Source organism: Anomaloglossus baeobatrachus, chromosome 4 (assembly GCF_048569485.1).
Source record: "Anomaloglossus baeobatrachus isolate aAnoBae1 chromosome 4, aAnoBae1.hap1, whole genome shotgun sequence".
Taxonomy (NCBI): Eukaryota; Metazoa; Chordata; class Amphibia; order Anura; family Aromobatidae; genus Anomaloglossus; species Anomaloglossus baeobatrachus.
Genome location: NC_134356.1, coordinates 42,372,435 through 42,395,199, shown reverse-complemented (window position 1 = coordinate 42,395,199; position 22,765 = coordinate 42,372,435). Strand labels below are relative to the sequence as shown.

The following is a 22,765-nucleotide window of genomic DNA, read 5'->3' as shown; positions in this document are numbered from 1 at the left end:
GAAGTAAGAAGAAAGAAAAATAAGACAGAGGAAGAAAGAAAGAAGAAAAAAAAAAGAAGAAAGAAGAATAAGAAGGAAGAAGACTCTAGAACTACAGCTCCCAGCATGCGCCGCCTGCTGATATTATACATTATGAATGGATATTTGAAGACATTGCAGCAAAAGGTTTGTGAAGGAAGAACTACAAGTCTCAGCAGCACAGGAGGCGGGGGATGGAGAATCTTCCTCCCTCCCCTGTAAAATCTTTTCAGACACAGGAGCAGAGCGACTCCCCCACGTGACGCCTCACGTGACCTGACATCAGCAAAGGGCCTTTAACCCATAAGAAGCCGGCAACTACAGCGACATTACTATTACTACAACTCCCAGCAGCCCCCGGGCCTGACCCTGATGATGGGGGGAGCGGAGAGGCAGGAAGCAGGAGGGAGGTCAGTGATGGCGGACACTGCGGCTTGTAGCTTTTTGGATGTGTTTGTCTGTTTCCTTGTGTTGTTCATTATGTTTGGTGCAAAACGTAATAATCCCCACTGCATGGAGAAAAGGACACACGGCCGCCATTGTATTCAGGTTTCTCACTTAGTACCATTTGCCCCCCAATAACACCCCCCCCCCTCGCCCAGTGTCAGACGGGGCAGCAGGGGCCACTCATCAACTACATGCAAATATTACATCACAAATTTACCTCTGCGTCTATATAATAATAATATACGGGGTAGTTTGTAAAATGCATGATGAGACTCTGTACATAGTGAAACAAGTCTATTCTGCCGAGTACTGATGATTTTTGGGGGTTAAGGGACATACTACTGCAAAGAGGCCCACCAGAGGATCCTCCTGTGGGCCAGTCCGAGCCTGCCCTCACCCCCGGTGTATGACATCCGGCTCCTCACCCCAGTGTATGACATCCGGCTCATCACCCCGGTGTATAACATCTGGTCCCTCACCTCCGGTGTATAACATCCGGCCCCTCACCCCGGTGTATAACATCCGGCCCCTCACCCCCAATGTATAACATCCAGCTCCTCACCCCCGGTGTATAACATCCGTCCCCTCACCCCCAATGTATAACATCCAGCTCCTCACCCCCGGTGTATAATATCCGGCTCCTCTGGCCCTTCATCCACGGTGTATAACCCCAAGCCCTTAGCCCTGGTGTATAACATCGGGCCCCTCGTCCCCAATGTATAACATATAGCATCCATCCCCTCATCCCTGGTTTGTAGTACCCAGCCCCAAGCCCCAAATGATAACATCTGGCCCCTCGCCCCCAGTGTATAACCTCTAGCCCCTTGCCCCCGGTTTATAACCCCTAGCCCCCCTTTTAGTTTAAAACCTCCATCCCCTTGCCCCCCAGTTTATACCATCCAACCCTTTGCCCCCCGGTTTATAACCTCCAGCCCCCCACCATGCTGTGTGCCTTTACTAACATGTGTCAGAATGGCAGGAGGTGCAGAGCTCCCTGATACCAGCGCAAAGGAGTGGTACAAATCAGCTTATGAAATTATGAATATTAAAATGAAGATTTCATCATTCCAGCTAAAGAGTTAGCTCCTGACTTCAACTATATTCAGTCTCTACCCACCCAGCCTAAAGGTGGTGTCACACACAGCGACAACGACGTCGCTGCTACGTCACCATTTTCTGTGACGTTGCTGCGACGTCCCGTCGCTGTCGCGGTGTGTGACATCCAGCAACGAGCTGGCCCCTGCTGTGAGGTCGCCGCTCGTTGCTGAATGTCCAGCTACATTTTTTGGTCGTCGCTCTCCCGCTGTGACGCACAGATCGCTGTGTGTGACAGCGAGAGAGCGGCGAAATGAAGCGAGCAGGGAGCAGGAGCCGGCGTCTGGCAGCTGCGGAAAGCTGTAACCACTGTAAACATCGGGTAACCAAGGTGGTTACCCGATATTTACCTTCGTTACCAGCCTCCGCCGCTCTCACGCTGCCAGCGCCGGCTCCTGCTCTCTGCACATATAGCTACAGTACACATCGGGTAATTAACCCGATGTGTACTGTAGCTAGGAGAGCAAGGAGCCAGCGCTAAGCAGTGTGCGCGGCTCCCTGCTCTCTGCACATGTAGCTGCAGTACACATCGTATAATTAACCCGATGTGTACTGTAGCTAGGAGAGCAAGGAGCCAGCGCTAAGCAGTGTGCGCGGCTCCCTGCTCTCTGCACATGTAGCTGCAGTACACATCGTGTAATTAACCCGATGTGTACTGTAGCTAGGAGAGCAGGGAGCCAGCTCTCAGTGTGCGCGGCTCCCTGCTCTCTGCACATGTTGCAGCACAGCGACGCGTCTCGTTATGATCGCTGCTTCGGCTGCTGTGTTTGACAGCTAAGCAGCGATCATAACAGCGACTTACAAGGTCGCTGCTACGTCACAGAAAATGGTGACGTAACAGCGACGTCGTTGTCGCTGTCGTTTAGTGTGACCCCAGCTTAAATTAGAGCTGCAGCTTATACTGATCAGTGTGAGATCTCCACAGGGAGGAGATACACTGATGACACATCAATCAGACAATGGGGGAAGATTGAGCTTAAAAGTTCATAAAGAATTAATCAGCCATTCTAACATGGATTTTCAGAGTTAGTATACCTGCCCCATCAGGACTAAAAGCTCTATTCAATAATATATGCAGTTTGTATTGTAAAATATGGTGACAGATCCACTTTTTAAGGCCTACACAGAAGATATTGATACAAAAAGTAGGATATTTTTTTTTTTACTCAAAATTTGCTTGGTCTTAGCAGCACCAGAACATTACAAAATGAATACATATATCTGGCTTTATGTATGCAAGGTAGTCTATGATCCCACATCTACACTTACTTATGTCCTTCACTTTGCAGGAAGAAGTTATTTTCAGTGATACATACGGTAGTAACCATGATAAAAGCTATAGCGGACACTATCCTGAGATGGCACCATAGGCCGTGGAGAAGAGTTCTTCTGTCTGGTTATATACAGGGTACTCGGAAGTTCACGGTTTCAGATCTCCAAAAAGGCACAATAGAAAACAAAAGAACGGTTGACGATCTGTATAAATTGTCCGTGAACATTAAGAAAATCCGTCGGTTAAAAAGCTGGGTACTTTATAAAGACGAGGCCTACGTAGAGGAGACCGCTAATATCTTGAAGGAAATGGGAGCCAGTGACGTTACCGTGGCCAATATTCTTGAGTCTTGTCCGGAAGCTTTTCTACAAAAACCTGCGGAAATCAACACTCAAAAATCAATCTGGAACTTAGTTTGCCGCAAGGATAAAGAACTAATAAGTCTAATTGAAAAATTTCCAGATTCCTTCTTCATTTGTAGAAGTCCCACCAATCAACGAGACAACATCAAATACTTTCAAGATCTCGGGCTCAACAATAAAATTGTCAGCAGACTTCTAACAAGTGCTCCACAAATCTTTTGTAATCAGGTTGAAAACAATAAGAAGATGGTCGATGCTTTGGAAGAAAACTACATCAGTCTCGGAGGTACGAAGGAGAACTTTAAAACCTGGATAATGAAGCTTATAAGTCAAGATCCGTTTGTCCTCTCGAAAGCCACCATGACGATGGAAGAGAATCTGAAGTTTTTCCAAGATTTAGGATTTCGTAATGAGAAAGTGCTGAAACTTCTGTCTAAACTGAAAGGTTTTGTCTTCGATCTGGACAAGGACACCATGGAAAAGGGGGTTTTGTTCACAATGTCCACCTTCGAATGCGACAAGGAAGAACTAAGAGAGATGGTAATGAAGAGTCCTGCTCTCCTCTACTATTCCGTCCCTTTGCTGGAGGAACGGTTACAGCTTCTCCTACGCGAAGGGGCAACTTTAAGTCAAATAAAGGAATGTCCAAATGTTCTAGAACTCACTCCGCAGATTGTACAGTTTAGAGTTAGAAAAATAAAAGAATTGGGTCGACGAATACAAGACCAGAGTTTAGAGGTTTTAAATGGAACGAAAAAAGATTTCGAAACCAATTATGGAAAGTTGCAAGTGAGAAAGGAACGGCCCTTGTATAATCCCGTTGCCCCATTGCCTGTGGAAGAGTGAATCGATTTAAGGAGCCTGGTCCAGCGATGTCGCATACTGACCTGGTCAAGAAACCAAGGTCCTGCAAATGTATTTACTCCGAGAATAATACGATTGTGCATGAAGGCAAAACGTCTGGATCTGCAAGTGGATTGTTGAGTTGATTGCCTAATTATTATATTTGCAGTATAGGCAAATCTTCAATAAAAGATCACCTCTTGGAAAAGATGACCCCCCCCCCACCCTCCTTCTTATGTAGACCATATTTCCTGTCCACCACCTTTTGAAGACCAGTTTTTAGAACAAATTTGGTTGGTCGTCCCATTGAAGACAACCATCTTGTATGAAGCTTTATTTTCAAGGCAATGCTCCTTTTGGAGGAGGAATAATGCTATAGGCTTGTCTGTCAGGGTTCGACCCTTATGAATCTCTTACACCTGATGAAACTGGTGTACTTATATTGAAAACCCATCTCAGAATGGCCGTACAATATTTGTATTAAAATTTCATGAGTCCAGCGAAAGAGTGAAAGAGCTTCTAACTTTAACTGTATTCAGTCTTCTGCTCGCCCATCTAGCCTGAATTGCAGCTTATACTGATCAGTGAGGGATTATGACGGGGAGGAGGGACATTGATGATACATCAATCAGGCTAGGTGGGGAAAAAAGTATTCCAACCAGCACATAGTGACAGAACCAGAGAGCCATCTGTAGGCAGCACTGTTTAGGGGGGTTTGTCTCTCATCAGTACAGAGCAGGGTATTAGGGGGTTACATGAGATTCCTTACATGAAATTTAGGAGAAATCCTTGTTACAGGTGTCTCACGTGTGACAGACAGTCATGTGGTTTTTGGCCATAGAAGGTCACAGTGTTTGGTTACGCAGAATGCTCTCTGACTTTCCATTGTTCCTGCTGTCAGTTTTCATTGGTATAGGTAGTGTTCCTGTTGGATTCATCTCTCCCCCTTTCGGACCCAGCAGGAGCTTGCCTTCCACCCAGCAGCTGATCATCAGTATTATCTTGGTGCTTAAATACCCCGTCTTTCCTTGGCTGGTAATGGTGATATTTTCAGTTCATTCAAGACTTGGTTGCAATCAGGTGGATTGTACTCCTCTGTTGTATCATTGCTGAAAACTTTCCTGAACTTCTGCCTGAGTCATCTTTGGATAAATAGTTCATGCCTTTTCCCCCGTGTGTCCTCCTTGTATCGTCTATAGTGTTTAGTGGAGTTGACGAAGAGCTCATTCCATCCGCTCCCTATTTAGGAACCTAGCCCTAGGGATACCTAGGGTCAGGTATCCGGCTCAGCGCATAGGTGAGGAACCTATCTAGGGTGGTGAGGGACCCCAGGGACCAGCAGTAGGTTTGGTCAGATTTCACAATCTTCCCTTTCCTATACACAGGGTTATTCTTCCCTTCCCGCCATTCGCTTGGTACTTCCCATACATAGCGTGACTATCCTGTTCTGTACTCATGAAGGGGGTCTCTGGTTTGACTGGTATGAGTTACTTTTCATTTTTTTCTCAGTAAAGCATTACCTTGAAAATACTGTAGGTCACCATATAGAGTTGGATCTCTTCAGTGAGAGTTTGGTGCCACCAAATCTGATCACCTCAAAGAGGATTTACAGTCAACGTAACTGGGGAATTAGCTCAGATATTTTGAGTCTTTTGCTGTGGTTGAGTTGACAGAATTTGGGCCTGGCCAGATGGGTGATTTTGCTGTCTATAAAGAGAAGATGTTCATGTGATGCCTTTTTGGTGTTGAGGTCATTGATCGCAAATGTTTAAACATCTTTACCATTCCGATGAATATGGTTGTGAAAATGGCTAAACCTCCAGTATATGAGTCTTCGAGCAATATTTTAAGGACTGACCACTAGAATCATCAAGAACAATGTATTTAAGCAGAAAATTAAAAATAATTTAGCATTTTCTATCTGCAGGAGCACACTGCTCCCCAGCTATCCTGCATATTAAGGGACAAGGCACTCCAGATGATTGATAGTTTAGGCCACCACATGGTTGAGCTATTGTCCCCAACTATGCAATCTATGAGAGTGTAATTAGAAGTCATTTTGCCTTTGTAACATCGAATGTGGCACTGAAGCCAGAGAGATTCTTTCCATGAAACTTGATGGTTGCTTACTCTCCCCAGTCTCACAAGCTCGTTGCCTTGGAGTAACCCTTGACTCTGCTCTATCCTTCAAACCACACATCCAAGCCCTCTTCACCTCATGCAGACTACAACTCAAAAATATCTCCCAGATTCCGTGCTTTCCTTAATCAAGAATCAGCAAAAACATTAGTGCATGCCCTCATCATCTCCCGCCTCGACTACTGCAACCTCCTGCTCTCTGGCCTCCCTTCCAACACTCTTGCACCCCTCCAATCTATCCTAAACTCTGCGGCCCGCTCAATCCACCTCTCCCCTCGCTATTCCCCAGCCTCGCCACCATGCCAATCCCTTCACTGGCTTCCTATCGCCCAACGACTCCAGTTCAAAACATTAACCATGCCATACAAAGTCATCCACAACCTGTCTCCTCCCTACATCTGTGACCTAGTCTCCCGGTACCTACCTGCACGCAACCTGCGATCCTCACAAGATCTCCTTCTCTACTCCTCTCATCTCCTCTTCCCACAATCGCGTACAAGATTTCTCCCATGCCTCCCCCATACTCTGGAACGCTCTACCCCAGCATATCAGACTCTCTCCTACCATGGAAAGCTTCAAGAGGAACCTCAAGATCCATCTCTTCCAACAAGCCTACAACCTACAGTAGCCCACAGTCCAGTAGACCACTGTGCAACCAGCTCTGTCCTCACCTACTGTACCATCACCTATTCCCTGTAGACTGTGAGCCCTCGGGGGCAGGATCCTCTCTCCTCCTCTAGACTGTGAGCCCTCGCGGGCTGGATCCTCTCTCCTCCTGTAGACTGTGAGCCTTCGCGGGCAGGGTCCTCTCTCCTCCTGTAGACTGTGAGCCCTCACGGGCTGAATCCTCTCTCCTCCTGTAGACTGTGAGCCCTCGCGGGCAGGGTCCTCTCTCCTCCTATACCAGTCTGTGTTGTACTGTTAATGATTGTTGTACATATACCCTCTTTCACTTGTAAAGCGCCATGGAATAAATGGCGCTATAATAATAAATAATAATCTGGAGGTTTCAGATTAACACTTTTAAGCACTGTGGCAAAATGCTTTCAAATTCTGCACATCTTGCTTAGGAGACCAATTGCCACTGATAGCAGAAATAGACAGTTTCACTCTGAATTGCTAAAGTATGCAAACATTGAATGCAAGAGTATAGCTGTGCATTACTGCTTAAGGAAATCTAGGAAATATTTCAGATATTTAGTATACAAATACAAAAATGGCCTTTTCAATATCTGCCCAGTAGCCTCGTCAAGGCATATCTCGTTACTGGGAACCTACACTAAACTGAAGCCTCTCTCTGTGTTATAAACCTCCATGTGTATGGGCATTTAGGAACCTGCTACTGAAGAATAACATGCCCTACATGCCCATACACATGGAGGTTTGTAACCTAGGTAGAGGCTTTAGAGCAGTGTAGGTTCCCAGTAACGAGATATGCCTTGACGTGGCTACTGGGCAGTTATTGAATAGGCCATTTTTGTATGCTATCTCAATTTTTCCTAGATTTCCTTAAGCAGTAATGCAGATCTATATTCTTACATTCATGGTTTGCATGCTTTAGCATTTCAGAATGCAACTGTCTTTTTTTGTTATTATATGTCATGTTCAGTTTTGCACCTGTTCAGACTGCATTTTGGGAGTGCCGTCAGTCTTTTTGTCACTCACCACTGATGGACTGCAAAGGTGGCCGGTAATTAGCTGTATACTATAACAATTAAAAATTCCCCCTGTTTTTGAGAATGGACAGGATTTTCAATATGAGATAATTGCAGTTGTTTATTTTTCCAACCACTTTGCGATTTTACTCATTTAAGAAGATATGACCCAAAAAAGATGAGCCAAATCCTCAAAAAAAAGCCAAAAAATTTGATTTAAAAATAATTTTGAATTATAAAATTCTTGATCCATCTTAACATCTTTTATTTCACTCTACCACTTTGTATTATAGCAGCTCTAATCCAAACTGTCTTGTAAAAAAAACATTATCGTGAACCAGCCGCAGGCTGCAATGAGCAGACGTGCACACTGCCTCAACACTTGCCCAGGGGGGAAACTTATTTGGGTGCAGAAGTATCAGTTTGCCTATGGGCACTAGTGCCTCACAGGCCCCAAAGGCCCCTCTATCACATCAATTGACACCAATTTTTAAAATAACACATGGTAAACTTGCATTAGCGCTGGGGAGCTTTAGGTGACATTCAGAGCAACAAATAAAGTCTATTAATTTGGAGCGGGCTTACGCAAGTGGCAAGGGATAGGCTACAATTGTAGATTTACTTGACAGCCAAAAAAAAAATCAACTGGGTAGGTAACATTTTTGGCAAACAGTTGCCTACTAGTGATAAGCGGAAACTACCATGCTCGGTACTCGTAACTAGTGATGAGCGGGCACTACCATGCTCGGTACTCGTAACTAGTGATGAACGGACACTACCATTCTCGGGTGCTCGGTACTCGTAACTAGTGATGAGCGGGCACTACCATGCTCGGGTGCTCTGTACTCGTAACTAGTGATGAGCGGGCACTACCATGCTTGGGTGCTCTGTACTCGTAACTAGTGATGAGCGGGCACTACCATGCTCGGGTGCTCAGTGCTCATAACTAGTGATGAGCGGGCACTACCATGATCGGGTGCTCAGTCGTAACTAGTGATGAGCGAGCACTACCATGCTTGGGTGCTTAGTACTAGTAACGAGTGATGAGCGAGCACTACCATGCTTGGGTGCTCAGTACTCGTAACTAGTGATGAGCGGGCACTACCATGCTCGGGTGCTCAGTCGTAACTAGTGATGAGCGGACACTACCATGCTCGTGTGCTCAGTACTCGTAACTAGTGATGAGCGGACACTACAATGCTCGTGTGCTCAGTACTCGTAACTAGTGATGAGCGGGCACTGCCATGCTCGTGTGCTCAGTACTCGTAACTAGTGATGAGCGGGCACTGCCATGCTCGTGTGCTCAGTACTCGTAACTAGTGATGAGTGGGCACTACCATGCTCAGGTGCTCTGTACTCGTAACTAGTGATGAGTGGGCACTACCATGCTCGGGTGCTCGGTACTTGTAACTAGTGATGAGCGGGCACTACCATGCTCAGGTGCTCAGTACTGGTAACTAGTGATGAGCGGGCACTACCATGCTCGGGTGCTCAGTACTCGTAACTAGTGATGAGTGGACACTACCATGCTCGTGTGCTCAGTACTCGTAACTAGTGATGAGCGGACACTACCATGCTCGTGTGCTCAGTACTCGTAACTAGTGATGAGTGGACACTACCATGCTCGTGTGCTCAGTACTCGTAACTAGTGATGAGCGGACACTACCATGCTCGTGTGCTCAGTACACGTAACTAGTGATGAGCGGGCACTACCATTGTTCAGTGAAGCTAGTCTGTGCTTTGTATTCACTAACGCATCCGATCACCTGCAATACTTAGTCGAGGACCACAAGTACGTGAGCACCCCGATGCTTGATTGAGTACCGAGCAGTGCCGAGCACACTTGCTCGCCATTATTGATTACGAGTACTGAGCACCCAAGCATGGTAGTGCCCCGCTCATCACTATTGCCAGTTTTCAAGCAGTGGACATGCGGAATTGGCCATGTTGGTTAACTTGTAACCCAAGAACGAAGAAACTTTCAATCCAGAACGTAATGGTGAACTTCAATAATATACCTCGCTGCTTGTGTTTGGTCTACATACAGATATATCCTTTGCCATAAACAAGCTCGATTTTTCTTTATCAGGACAATGCCTTCATGCTATGCGTGAAAAACCTTAGCAAGTCAACAGGCAAAGCAAGTTGACTAACTTATTACCATCAGCAAAGCAGAGTAGGGAATTCTAATTAGCGGCTCGATAAAATTGCCTAAATTTACAGTTGTCCACAAGATGCGAGAAGAGCAGCTTCGACAAACTTGAAAAAGATCAGACTACCCTGCCGTCCGATCCATCGTCCGAATATCAGACCTAGGTTCAGTTCAATATTTCACTTTGCTCGGGACGGTAATGATATGAAGCAGAAGATAATGCTCACTACTTGCAACCTAGCTCTGAGTACCTGGAGATCCTCCTCCCGCGTGGACAGCCATCTCTTAAACAATTGTCCAACGTCCAACTATGCTTACAAAGCACATTATTTTTTTTTAGCTTTGCTCAGTATGGCCCTTCCTATATAAATTCACTACTCACTCTATCCTATGCCGACTATAGCTCATTCTATAACTGATCACTTTGAAGGAGCCTGGCTTTGGAGAAGCGGAGGTGTTGTTTCTGTTGCAGCTGAGAAGTTTCCTGCTTGAGTAGCTGTGGAGACTATTTGTTGTGTATTTCCCCTGTTTGTCTTACCTTCCTCATGTTTTATTGTAGTGGTGAGACTAGCCTTGACACTAGTCAGGGTAAGTTCACAACCAGCTAGGGCCTTGGCACGTGACGTCGCCTGGTGGAAGGACCCGTCTAGGGATGTTAGGGAGTGCGTGGATCAGCCTCAGGTGAGTGTTAAGAAGTCACCTCCCTCCAATCTTCCTACCACCAGGACCTTCAGTAGTATGTTTTCCCTTGTGTTCACTTTGTGTTGCGTCGCTTGCCGCTACTCCTTTCATTGACAAAATCTCTTAGACCTAGTGAGACTGATGTACTTTCTTAGAAAATCTATGTCAGCATCTTTTGTCCAAGCCTTTATGAAAGTGTAACCCTTTAAGGACAAGCGGTATTATTTATTTTCTTGTTTTTTCACTTTAGTTTCTGACTTTGTGACTGCTGTCTCTCTGCATGATGAGACTAGTGACAGATTCAGGTCTAGAGAGTCAGTCCCATGCAAGTCTTTCTATATTAAATGTATTTCCTTTCTTTTGGCTGCATAAGGGTTAGTGTCAGTTTCTCTTGCCAGCAGCCTTCTCATCACCTTCTCATGTGCTTCCGGTTTAGTACTACTCCCAGTCCCTATGTATACCCTCTGCTTCCTGTAGAGGGTGTTGGTTAATCTGTTTCATTTGGATGCTTGGCCTGGAGGTGGAAGGAGCTGGTGGAGCCCTCTTTGCAAGTTGTTGTGTAGTTGCTGTTTAGGTTGCAGCCCTGGTTCTGACTGCAGCTCTCTGTTGTTTTCCCCTGTTTGTCTTTCTTTCCCCTAGTGTTTTATTAGTGCAGCAGTGAGGCTAGCGTCCCTCACCTACCTGCTTACTAGCCAGGGCTATTCCAGGGTCTCAGATATCCTGTTTGGCAACACGTGCGGAACCTGTAGAGGTACTGGTCAAGAGTGCGGGGTACAGCTGCAGGTGAGTGAAGCAGGTGTCCCATCTTCCCCCTCACTAGCACTAGGGCTCACCATTGTTATAGTGTCCCCGGTGTACCCTTTGTTGTGTTTTGTATCACGTTGTATACCATACTTCCCATAGTTAATAACCGACCTATGTCACACTAACGACTATGGGAAGATTTGGGGGTCTTTATCAATGTTTCATTTGCTCAGATGCATACATACTTTTTCTTGTGTTAAACTAGTTATATCAGGTGGCGAACTTTGATTTTTTTTTTCCTTGTTGAATGATCCCTGGAGCAGTCAGTTCCTTGATGAACACGGATAAAAAGTGCCTGTTTAATATCTCAGACTTTTCTTTGTCCTCTATAGTTATCTTATTACCATCTTTTTAAGGGACCGATACCATCCAGAGGGTATAAGTTTTCTTTCCATTTTATTTTTTTATTATTTTTGCTTTAATTCAATACGCTGTCGTTAAAAAAAATAAATGAAAAACAGTTTTCCTCCAAAAGAAAGGAAACTCTCTTTTTATTCCAACCAAAGGTAAAAGCAGTTACCAACCAGATGGTCATCTTGTTTTAAGGCTCATTAAAGTGAATCTCTTTTGGTGATTTTGTAGTACAATACTAATGTTATCTTTAAATAGGGCTTAAGAAGACCTTTCAGGATCAGTAACTTTTATAGCTCTCCCTCTTCCTGTTATCTTGTTGTAAGGTCATAGAATTCAGTGTGATGTAGAAACTAGTTAAGTATATGTAAATACAAACTTCATGTTGACTACTCCCACCACACAGTGCTGCATCAGTGATAGTAAATCTGAACTGAATTTGCTCCACTTCTCCCACCCATACGCCCTCCCACCTCTCTGCATTGGTAGGCAATAGTGAATGCACTGAGAGGTGGGTGTGGGGAGCAGTGAATATGCAAATTTGTATTTACATTAACTTGATTAGGTGCTCACATACTGAATTCTACTGTGTTTACAATAAGATAACAGGATAAGGTAGAGCTATAAAACTTACTGTTCCTGAAAGGTTTCCTTAATCCCTATTTAAAGATATCATTAGTATTGTACTTCAAAATCACCTGACAGATTCCCTTTAAACAAACAACTTATAAACCTCACTGTCTCTGTGCTAATTAGGCTTGTGACTAGTTGAAGGTGTGATATTTCCCCAGACTAGTCTGCCCTTTTTCCCTGTCATCACACCCCATAGCGCCATTGATAGTAAATCTGTACTGAATTTGCCCCTTTTCCCCAACACATACTCCCTCCCGCTTCTCGGCAATGATAGAGAATGCATTGAGAGGTGGGAGGGGGGAGCAATGAATCTACAAATTGTATTTACATACATACTTGACTAGGCGCACACACACTGAATTCTACAGAGCTAACAACAAGATAACAGGATAAGGTTGAGCCCTGTTAAAAGATGAAATTATTATTGTACAATAAAATCACCTGACAGATTCCCTTTAACACTAGAAGTCCCAGGAATTTCGAGCTCCATAGGGTTCCAATGATAGAAATGTTAAATGACCCCTCTCTGGGACGTCTAGTGTTAAACAACTTATAAACCTCACTGTCTCTGTGCTAATTAGGCTTGTGACTAGTCAAAGGTGTGTTGTTTCCCCAGACTAGTCTGCCTTTTTTCCATGTCATCACGCCCCATAGCCCCAGTGACAGTAAATCTGAACTGAATTTGCACTTTTTCCCCAACCCATACTCCCTCCCACTTCTCGGCAATGATAGTGAATGCACTAAGAGGTGGAAGGAGGGAGCAATGAATCTACAAATTGTATTTACATACATACTTGACTAGGTGCACACATACTGAATTATACAGAGCTTACAACAAGATAACAGGATAATGTAGAGCCCTGTTAAAAAATACAATTATTATTGTACAATAAAATCACCTGACAGATTCCCTTTCAAGGGTTGAACATAGACTTCTCAGGTAGCTACACCAGACGGTGTGCTTTATGGAGATCTATTTTTACAAATATACAATATTTTTGAAAAATTTTGAACTTATGGTATCAGGAATGATGATGGCTCTGGATGAGAAACTATGTTACCTATTTTATTATAAGACTTTGCTCTTTTATCAATAATTTCTACTCCTATGAACTCTAGTGTCCGCTACTAAAACCACCAAAAAACCCATCCTTCTGAAGATGAAAGCTTTAGCGGAATGCTCTTGGCTCTTTCCGCATTCTGTGTATTTTTCAATAGCTTGCGCGGTTCGTTCTTATAAAGTAACACTTGGGTCAATGACATTTCTCTTAAAAGGTCCCTGTCCTTTTAATTTCCTTTTAATAAATCAATAGCACAATGTGTACTTATTTATTTACTACTAAACTGTAAACTGGGGTCAGAGGATTTATTTCGTTCCAGCAAAACTCTTTTTTTCCTAGCTCCCTCTGAATGTCAAATATGGGTTTAGGTTTTTTTGTTAAAGGGGGTGTCCAGAATTAAAACATGGGTGCTTTCATCCAGCGTCACTGGTATCTTCGCGTTGTGTCTGCCATTGTAGTTGAGCGTTATTGATGAGGATGGAGGTGAACTGCTTCACGACTCACAACATAGGAATGTTTCATCGTAAAATGTTCAGAATTTTTATGTGTGTATGTCACGCACGGACTTGGGGAAGGTCCGGTGTGAGATGACACACACCACAAAAATGGGTTCACCACAGCAAACAAGGGGTACACTTAAACAACGGTGGTCCCTGGTGCTAGGGAAGAGGATGATGGGACACCCTCCTGCCCTCACCTGTAGCTGCACCCTGCACTCCTAGCCAGTCTCTATACAGGTTCCGCACCTGTCGCCGAGCCGAACCCTAAAAGACCCTATAATAGCCCTGGCTAGTGAGCTGGCAGGTGAGGATCGCTGGTCCCACTGTTGCACTAATACAAGAAGAGGGGAAGGTACGACAGACAGGGAAAACAACAAAGGATAAGCTTAACTTGACAGCGGTAATCAGACACCAGGACTGCAGCCTACATCGCTTCACTGCAACAAAGCCTCAGCAGCTCCTTCCACCTTGAGGCCAAGCTTCAAAATGGATTCAGAATAACCAGCGCCCTCTACTGGGAGATGTGGTTACCAATCGAAGCACCTGAGGCCAAGAATCAAACGCTGGTAGAAAGTAAAACTGACATTAACCCTTTCAGCACCAAAGCAAAGGGAATTACATTTAATGTGAGGAGTCTCAGATGGCAAAGAGATACTTTGGCCCAGATCCTGTCACAAGTCTTTAGATGCAGAGAGACGGCCGTGACAGTGTATTTCTTAAAAATGTTTGATTATTCTATTTTATTTTCCATATCACTTTCTACGTTGGGGACAAAAAAAAAAGAAAACTTGCAATTTTCACACTGGCCACTAGAGCTAATACTAGACTGATATTTCATGTTCTTTTTGGCAGCAGCATGGACATTGAGAACAATAGTCTGTCTTTGACCTCTAAATTGAGTATTCCGAGCATGCTCTGATGTTGGCATAGGTTACAGTGATGGGAGGAGGGGGTGAGCTGCGACATCATCTATTGTGAATGGTAGATCCTGTATTATCTGCTGTGCATAGAGATGTTATCAGTCATTGTACAGGAGGGGGAGGAGGTTAGCTGTGATATCACTGATTGTTAATGGTGCATTCTGTATTATCTACTGTATATAGAGGTGTTATCAGTCATTGTACAGGAGGGGGAGGAGGTTAGCTGTGATATCACTGATTGTTAATGGTGCATTCTGTATTATCTACTGTATATAGAGGTGTTATCAGTCATTGTACAGGAGGAGGAGGAGGTGAGCTGTGCAAGATATTTATGTCATATACTTAGAATATGACACAGATATCCAAGATGGGACAACTTCTTTAATTGCTTTATTTTCCAAAATTGCAAGTGTTGTCCTAATATGATCTATTGACTAAATCATGTTTTTGTGATCCAGCCATTCTATAAGAGGACTGTGTGAGATAGCCAGTATGGCCAAAATCTCATTTTGGAAGGGTGCAGACGATAAATTAGAATATCATCAAAAAGTTAATTTATTTCAGTAATTCAATACAAAAAGTGAAACACATATATTATATAGAGTCATTACACACAGAGTAATCTATTCCTATATATTATAGTCATTACACACAGAGGGCTCTATTCCTATATATTATATAGAGTCATTACACACAGAGGGATCTATTCCTATATATTATATAGAGTCATTAAACACAGAGGGCTCTATTCCTATATATTATATAGAATCATTACACACAGAGGGCTCTATTCCTATATATTATATAGAGTCATTACACACAGAGGGCTCTATTCCTATATATTATATAGAGTCATTACACACAGAGGGCTCTATTCCTATATATTATATAGAGTAATTACACACAGAGGGCTCTGTTCCTATATATTATATAGAGTCATTACACACAGAGGGCTCTATTCCTATATATTATAAAGTCATTACACACAGAGGGATCTATTTCATGTGTTTATTTCTGTTAATGTTGCTGATTATGGCTTACAGCCAATGAAAACCCAAAAGTCATTATCTCAGAAAATTAGAATATTATATAAGACCAACTGAAAAAATGATGTTACACTCAGAAATGTTGGCGCCTACTGAAAAGTCTGTACAGTAAATGCCTCAATATTTGGTCGCGGCTCCTTTAGCATGAATTACTGCATCAATGTGGCATGGAGGGGATCAGCCTGTGGCACTGCTGAGGTGTTATGGAAGCCCAGGTTGCTTTGATAGCCGCCTTCAGCTCGTCTGCATTGTTGGCTCTGGTGTCTCTCATAGATTCTCTATGGGGTTTAGGTCAGGCGAGTTTGCTGGCCAGTCAAGCACAATGATACTGTGGTTAGTTAACCAGGTATTGGTACTTTTGGCAGTGTGGACAGGGGCCAAGTTCTGCTGGAAAATGAAATTTCCATCTCCAAAAAGCTTGTCGGCAGAGGGAAGCATGAAGTGCTGTAACATTTCCTGGTAGACGCTGCACTGACTTTGGTCTTGATAAAACACAGTGTTTCTACACCAGCAGATGACATGGCTCCCCAAACCATCACTGATTGTGGAGGCTTCACACCAGATCTCAGCAGCTTGGATTGTGGCCTCCACTCTTCCTCCAGACTCTGGGACCGTGATTTCCAAATGAAATGTAAAATTTACTGTCATCTGAAAACAACACCTTAGAACTGAGTAACAGTCCAGTTCTTTTACCCCTTGGCCCAGGTAAGACACTTCTGGCGTTGTCTATTGGCCATGAGTGGCTTGACACAAGGAATGTGACACTTGTAGCCCATGTCCTGGATAAGTCTGTGTGTGGTGGCTCTTGAAGCACTGACTCCAGCAGCGTCCACTCCTTGTGAATCTCTCCAAAATTTTTGAATGGCCTTTTCTTAACAATCCTATCAAGGCTGTGGTTATCCCGGTTGCTTGTGCACCGTTTTCTACCACACTTTTTCCTTCCACTCAACTTTCCATTAATATGCTTGGATACAGCACTCTGTGAACAGCCAGCTTCTTTAGCAATCATCTTTTGTGGCTTACCCTCCTTGTGGGATGTGTCAATGACTGCCTTCTGTACATCTGTCAAGTCAGCAGTCTTCCCCATGATGGTGTGGCCTACTGAACCAGACTAAGGGACTATTTTAAATGCTTAGGAAACATTTGCAGGTGTTTTGTGGTAATTATTCTAATTTTCTGAGATGACTTTTGGGTTTTCATTGGCTGTAAGCCATAATCATCAACATTAACAGAAATAAACACTTGAAATAGATCCCTCTGTGTGTAATGACTCTATATTATATATATATAGGAATAGATCCCTCTGTGTGTAATGAATCTATATAATATATAGGAATAGATCACTCTGTGTGTAATGACTTTATATAATATATAGGAATAGATCCCTCTGTGTGTAATGACTCTATATAATATATAGGAATAGATCGCTCTGTGTGTAATGACTCTATATAATATATAGGAATAGATCACTCTGTGTGTAATGACTTTATATAATATATAGGAATAGATCCCTCTGTGTGTAATGACTCTATATAATATATAGGAATAGATCGCTCTGTGTGTAATGACTCTATATAATATATAGGAATAGATCCCTCTGTGTGTGTAATGACTCTATATAATATATAGGAATAGATCCCTCTGTGTGTAAATGACTCTATATAATATATAGGAATAGATCCTTCTGTGTGTAATGAATCTATATAATATATAGGAATAGATCACTCTGTGTGTAATGACTTTATATAATATATAGGAATAGATCCCTCTGTGTGTAATGACTCTATATAATATATAGGAATAGATCGCTCTGTGTGTAATGACTCTATATAATATATAGGAATAGATCCCTCTGTGTGTAAATGACTCTATATAATATATAGGAATAGATCCCTCTGTGTGTAATGACTCTATATAATATATAGGAATAGATCCCTCTGTGTGTAATGACTCTATATAATATATGGGAATAGATCCCTCTGTGTGTAATAACTCTATATAATATATAGGAATAGATCCCTCTGTGTGTAATGACTCTATATAATATATAGAAATAGATCCCGCTGTGTGTAATGACTCTATATAATATATAGGAATAGAGCCCTCTGTGTGTAATGACTCTATATAATATATAGGAATAGATCCCTCTGTGTGTAATGACTCTATATAATATATAGGAATAGATCCCTCTGTGTGTAATGACTCTATATAATATATAGAAATAGATTCGTCATTGACACATCCCACAAGGAGGGTAAGCCACAAAAGGTGATTGCTAAAGAAGCTGGCTGTTCACAGAGTGCTGTATCCAAGCATATTAATGGAAAGTTGAGTGGAAGGAAAAAGTGTGGTAGAAAACGGTGCACAAGCAACCGGGATAACCACAGCCTTGATAGGATTGTTAAGAAAAGGCCATTCAAAAATTTTGGAGAGATTCACAAGGAGTGGACGCTGCTGGAGTCAGTGCTTCAAGAGCCACCACACACAGACGTATCCAGGACATGGGCTACAAGTGTCACATTCCTTGTGTCAAGCCACTCATGGCCAATAGACAACGCCAGAAGTGTCTTACCTGGGCCAAGGGGTAAAAGAACTGGACTGTTACTCAGTTCTAAGGTGTTGTTTTCAGATGAAAGTAAATTTTACATTTCATTTGGAAATTGCGGTCCCAGAGTCTGGAGGAAGAGTGGAGGCCACAATCCAAGCTGCTGAGGTCTAGTGTGAAGTCTCCACAATCAGTGATGGTTTGGGGAGCCATGTCATCTGCTGGTGTAGAAACACTGTGTTTTATCAAGACCAAAGTCAGCGCAGCCGTCTACCAGGAAATGTTACAGCACTTCAGACTTTCCTCTGCCGACAAGCTTTTTAGAGATGGAAATTTCATTTTCCAGCAGAACTTGGCCCCTGTCCACACTGCCAAAAGTACCAATACCTGGTTAACTAACCACAGTATCATTGTGCTTGACTGGCCAGCAAACTCGCCTGACCTAAACCCCATAGAGAATCTATGAGAGACACCAGAGCCAACAATGCAGACGAGCTGAAGGCGGCTATCAAAGCAACCTGGGCTTCCATAACACCTCAGCAGTGCCACAGGCTGATCCCCTCCATGCCACATTGATGCAGTAATTCATGCTAAAGGAGCCGCGACCAAATATTGAGGCATTTACTGTACAGACTTTTCAGTAGGCGCCAACATTTCTGAGTGTAACATCATTTTTTCAGTTGGTCTCATATAATATTCTAATTTTCTGAGATAATGACTTTTGGGTTTTCATAGGCTGTAAGCCATAATCATCAACATTAACAGAAATAAACACATGAAACAGATCCCTCTGTGTGTAATGACTCTATATAATATATAGGAATAGAGCCCTCTGTGTGTAATGACTCTATATAATATATAGGAATAGAGCCCTCTGTGTGTAATGACTCTATATAATATATAGGAATAGATCCCTCTGTGTGTAATGACTCTATATAATATATAGGAATAGACCCCTCTGTGTGTAATGACTCTATATAATATATAGGAATAGATCCCGCTGTGTGTGTGTAATGACTCTATATAATATATAGAAATAGATCCCTCTGTGTGTAATGACTCTATATAATATATAGGAATAGATCCCTCTGTGTGTAATGACTCTATATAATATATAGAAATAGATCCTGCTGTGTGTAATGACTCTATATAATATATAGGAATAGAGCCCTCTGTGTGTAATGACTCTATATAATATATAGGAATAGATCCCGCTGTGTGTGTGTAATGACTCTATATAATATATAGAAATAGATCCCTCTGTGTGTAATGACTCTATATAATATATAGGAATAGAGCCCTCTGTGTGTAATGACTCTATATAATATATAGAAATAGATCCCGCTGTGTGTAATGACTCTATACAATATATAGGAATAGAGCCCTCTGTGTGTAATGACTCTATATAATATATAGGAATAGATCCCGCTGTGTGTGTGTAATGACTCTATATAATATATAGAAATAGATCCCTCTGTGTGTAATGACTCTATATAATATATAGGAATAGAGCCCTCTGTGTGTAATGACTCTATATAATATATAGGAATAGATCCCTCTGTGTGTAATGACTCTATATAATATATAGGAATAGATCCCTCTGTGTGTAATGACTCTATATAATATATAGGAATAGATCCCTGTGTGTGTAATGACTCTATATAATATATAGGAATAGATCCCTCTGTGTGTAATGACTCTATATAATATATAGGAATAGATCCCTGTGTGTGTAATGACTCTCTATAATATACAGGAATAGATCCCTCTGTGTGTAATGACTATATATAATAGGAATAGATCCCTGTGTGTGTAATGACTCTATATAATATATGTGTTTCCCTTTTTGTATTGAATTACTGAAATAAATTAATTTTTTGATGATATTCTAATTTATTGAGATGCACCTGTATATGGTTATGATATTGTTAATGTTTGGTGGTGGCACGTTCATTGTGTTACCGGGGCTATCGGCTTCTAGATGTATCACTGTACAGCTGCGATGTCAGCACAGCTTGTTGTACCCTGGCTCCCTATGTTGGTAATAAATGAATAAATTAGTCATTGACTATCCGTGCTCTCCGTTAATCTTTATGACACTATGGGGTCATTGAAGCCGTGATAATTTGTAATTGATTATTGTGTGATATAATAAGCTAAACATAATGATGTATTTCTCAGGAAAATATACTGACACTCATCTCAATTAATTCCAGATGACGTTGGTGAATTATTTTAACCATCTGCTTCTTCTACATGAGATAGTGGTGGATTACAGACAAATCACTGTGGAAAAGTTACTTCTACATGATACTCCAGTATTTCGTGTAGAAGTCATTCACTTACTGTTCACATGTAATGATCTTATAGGAACTGAGTTCAGCTGGGATGAATTCCTTTAAAGGGACCCTGTCGCTTTATTCTTGCTGTCCATGCTACAGAGATTTTTACAAACTTCAACAAATGCCATGGCGGCATTGGCTCGGGTGTCGATCTGCTGAGTAGTAATTCATAGGCAGGCTAGCAAGAGTTAATCTCTGCTAGTCTGCTTCTTAGTCTCCTTTGATCACATGTTGTAGTGAAGCCAATCACATCTGCTCCCCTCCTATATATGCTGGCTAGATCCTTCCATCTATGCCAGTTATAGATTATTTTAGCCGGTCTGGTGAGGTGTTGTGATCCAGACTAACTGGTAGTTATGGAATTATCCCTTGCTGCCTCCTTGTTGTTACCTTCCTGCTCTTACTTTTCTCCTGAGTCTCGCCTTCTTGTGGAGAACTGAAGGATTACATGGTATCTATTGGCTGTGCATTGAATTCACGCAAATGCCAGGTCCTCCAGAGAAAGAGGTGCTCTTTGTAGCTGCTCTCTGGTCTTATTAATTAATGGAGGTCCTTAATGAGGAACATCTATCCACTTAGGATGATCCATCTTTAGGAGCAACCTACCATGTTTTCCCAAACATAAGATCTAACCGACAAATAAGCTCTAGTAGTAGGATTTTTAGGCCTTTTTGGAGTATGTTTAAAATATAAGCCCTACTCCAAAAAATACCTAGTTGCGGTTCATCATACTAATAGTATTCTGAAGTAGAGTTTGGGCAGCCCTTTCAGGATATATAACGGTTATTGCTGTATGTTGCCCACTTGTGTTGCTGTAAGCCCTGGAAAATTTATAGTCGCGCATCGGCTAGTTAAGCGTATGTTAATGCAAAATAAATAATCACCCCTTCCCCCGCCCACCCTCTTGTGATGGCGTCAGAGATTTGGGTTGCCCATTAATGGCAAGTGAATATTCATCCCTTCCACCGCCCACCCCTTTGTGCCAGCTTCAGTGTTTGGGAGCAGTCAGACTACTATTATTCGCCCGAGGACCGGCGGCTCTCCCGACCCAAGCATGACAGCATGTATTTCTATGTACTTTTCACGCTCAGGTGAGGAGAGCCTCCGGCCAGACTGAGGATTGCAATAAGATACTTTGGCAAAAAATAAAACTGCCTGCACCCAATTACTGACGCCGGCACAGAGAGGTAGGTGGGGAAAGGGGTGAATATTTATTTAGCATTAACAAGCGACCCAATCATTGATGCTGGCACAGAGAGGTGGGTGGGGGAGGAAGAGAATATTCATTTAGCATTAGCAAGCAACCCAATCACTAACGCCAGCACAAAGGGGTGGATGGGGGACGGGGTGAATATTCATTTTGCATTAAAAGCGACCCAATCTTTGACGCCAGCACAGAGGGGTGGGTGGGGGACGGGGTAAATATTCATTTAGGATTAACAAGTGACCCAATCATTTATGCCTGCACAGAAGGGTGGGTGAAAAAAGGGGTGAATATTCATTTAGCATTAACAAGTGACCCAATCAGTTAAGCCAGCACAGAGGGGTGGGGGGGATGGGGTAAATATTAATTTAGCATTACCAGGTATCCCAGTCACTGATGCCAATAAAAATAAGACGTCCCCTGAAAATAAGCCCTAGTGCATCTTTTAGAGGCAAAAATAATATAAGACCCTGTCTTATTTTCGGGGGAACATGCTATCTATGGTCATAGGAAGTTTCAGTGAATAGCACAATGATTCGAATGTTTTACTCAGGTACTACTGGTTAAAACTTGCAGATCGGTGGTGGTCCGACCATTAATCGACATATCATAGAATTTTTATCCCAGATGGGGTACTTCGATCCCCATTGCAAAAGGGAATGGCAGGTCAGACGTCCGACCGCCTCTCCATTCA

At 42.7% G+C, this 22,765-nt stretch overlaps 1 protein-coding gene across 1 annotated transcript; it reads left to right on the top strand.

Annotated features, from left to right (window-relative positions):
* Positions 1–335: 335 nt before the first annotated feature.
* Positions 336–7,204, top strand: MTERF2 (mitochondrial transcription termination factor 2). Its single transcript, XM_075342200.1, has 2 exons — positions 336–428; positions 2,850–7,204. Exons 1-2 carry the CDS (start codon positions 391–393, stop codon positions 4,039–4,041), a joined length of 1,230 nt encoding a protein of 409 aa, XP_075198315.1. The 5' UTR covers positions 336–390; the 3' UTR covers positions 4,042–7,204.
* Positions 7,205–22,765: the final 15,561 nt, after the last annotated feature.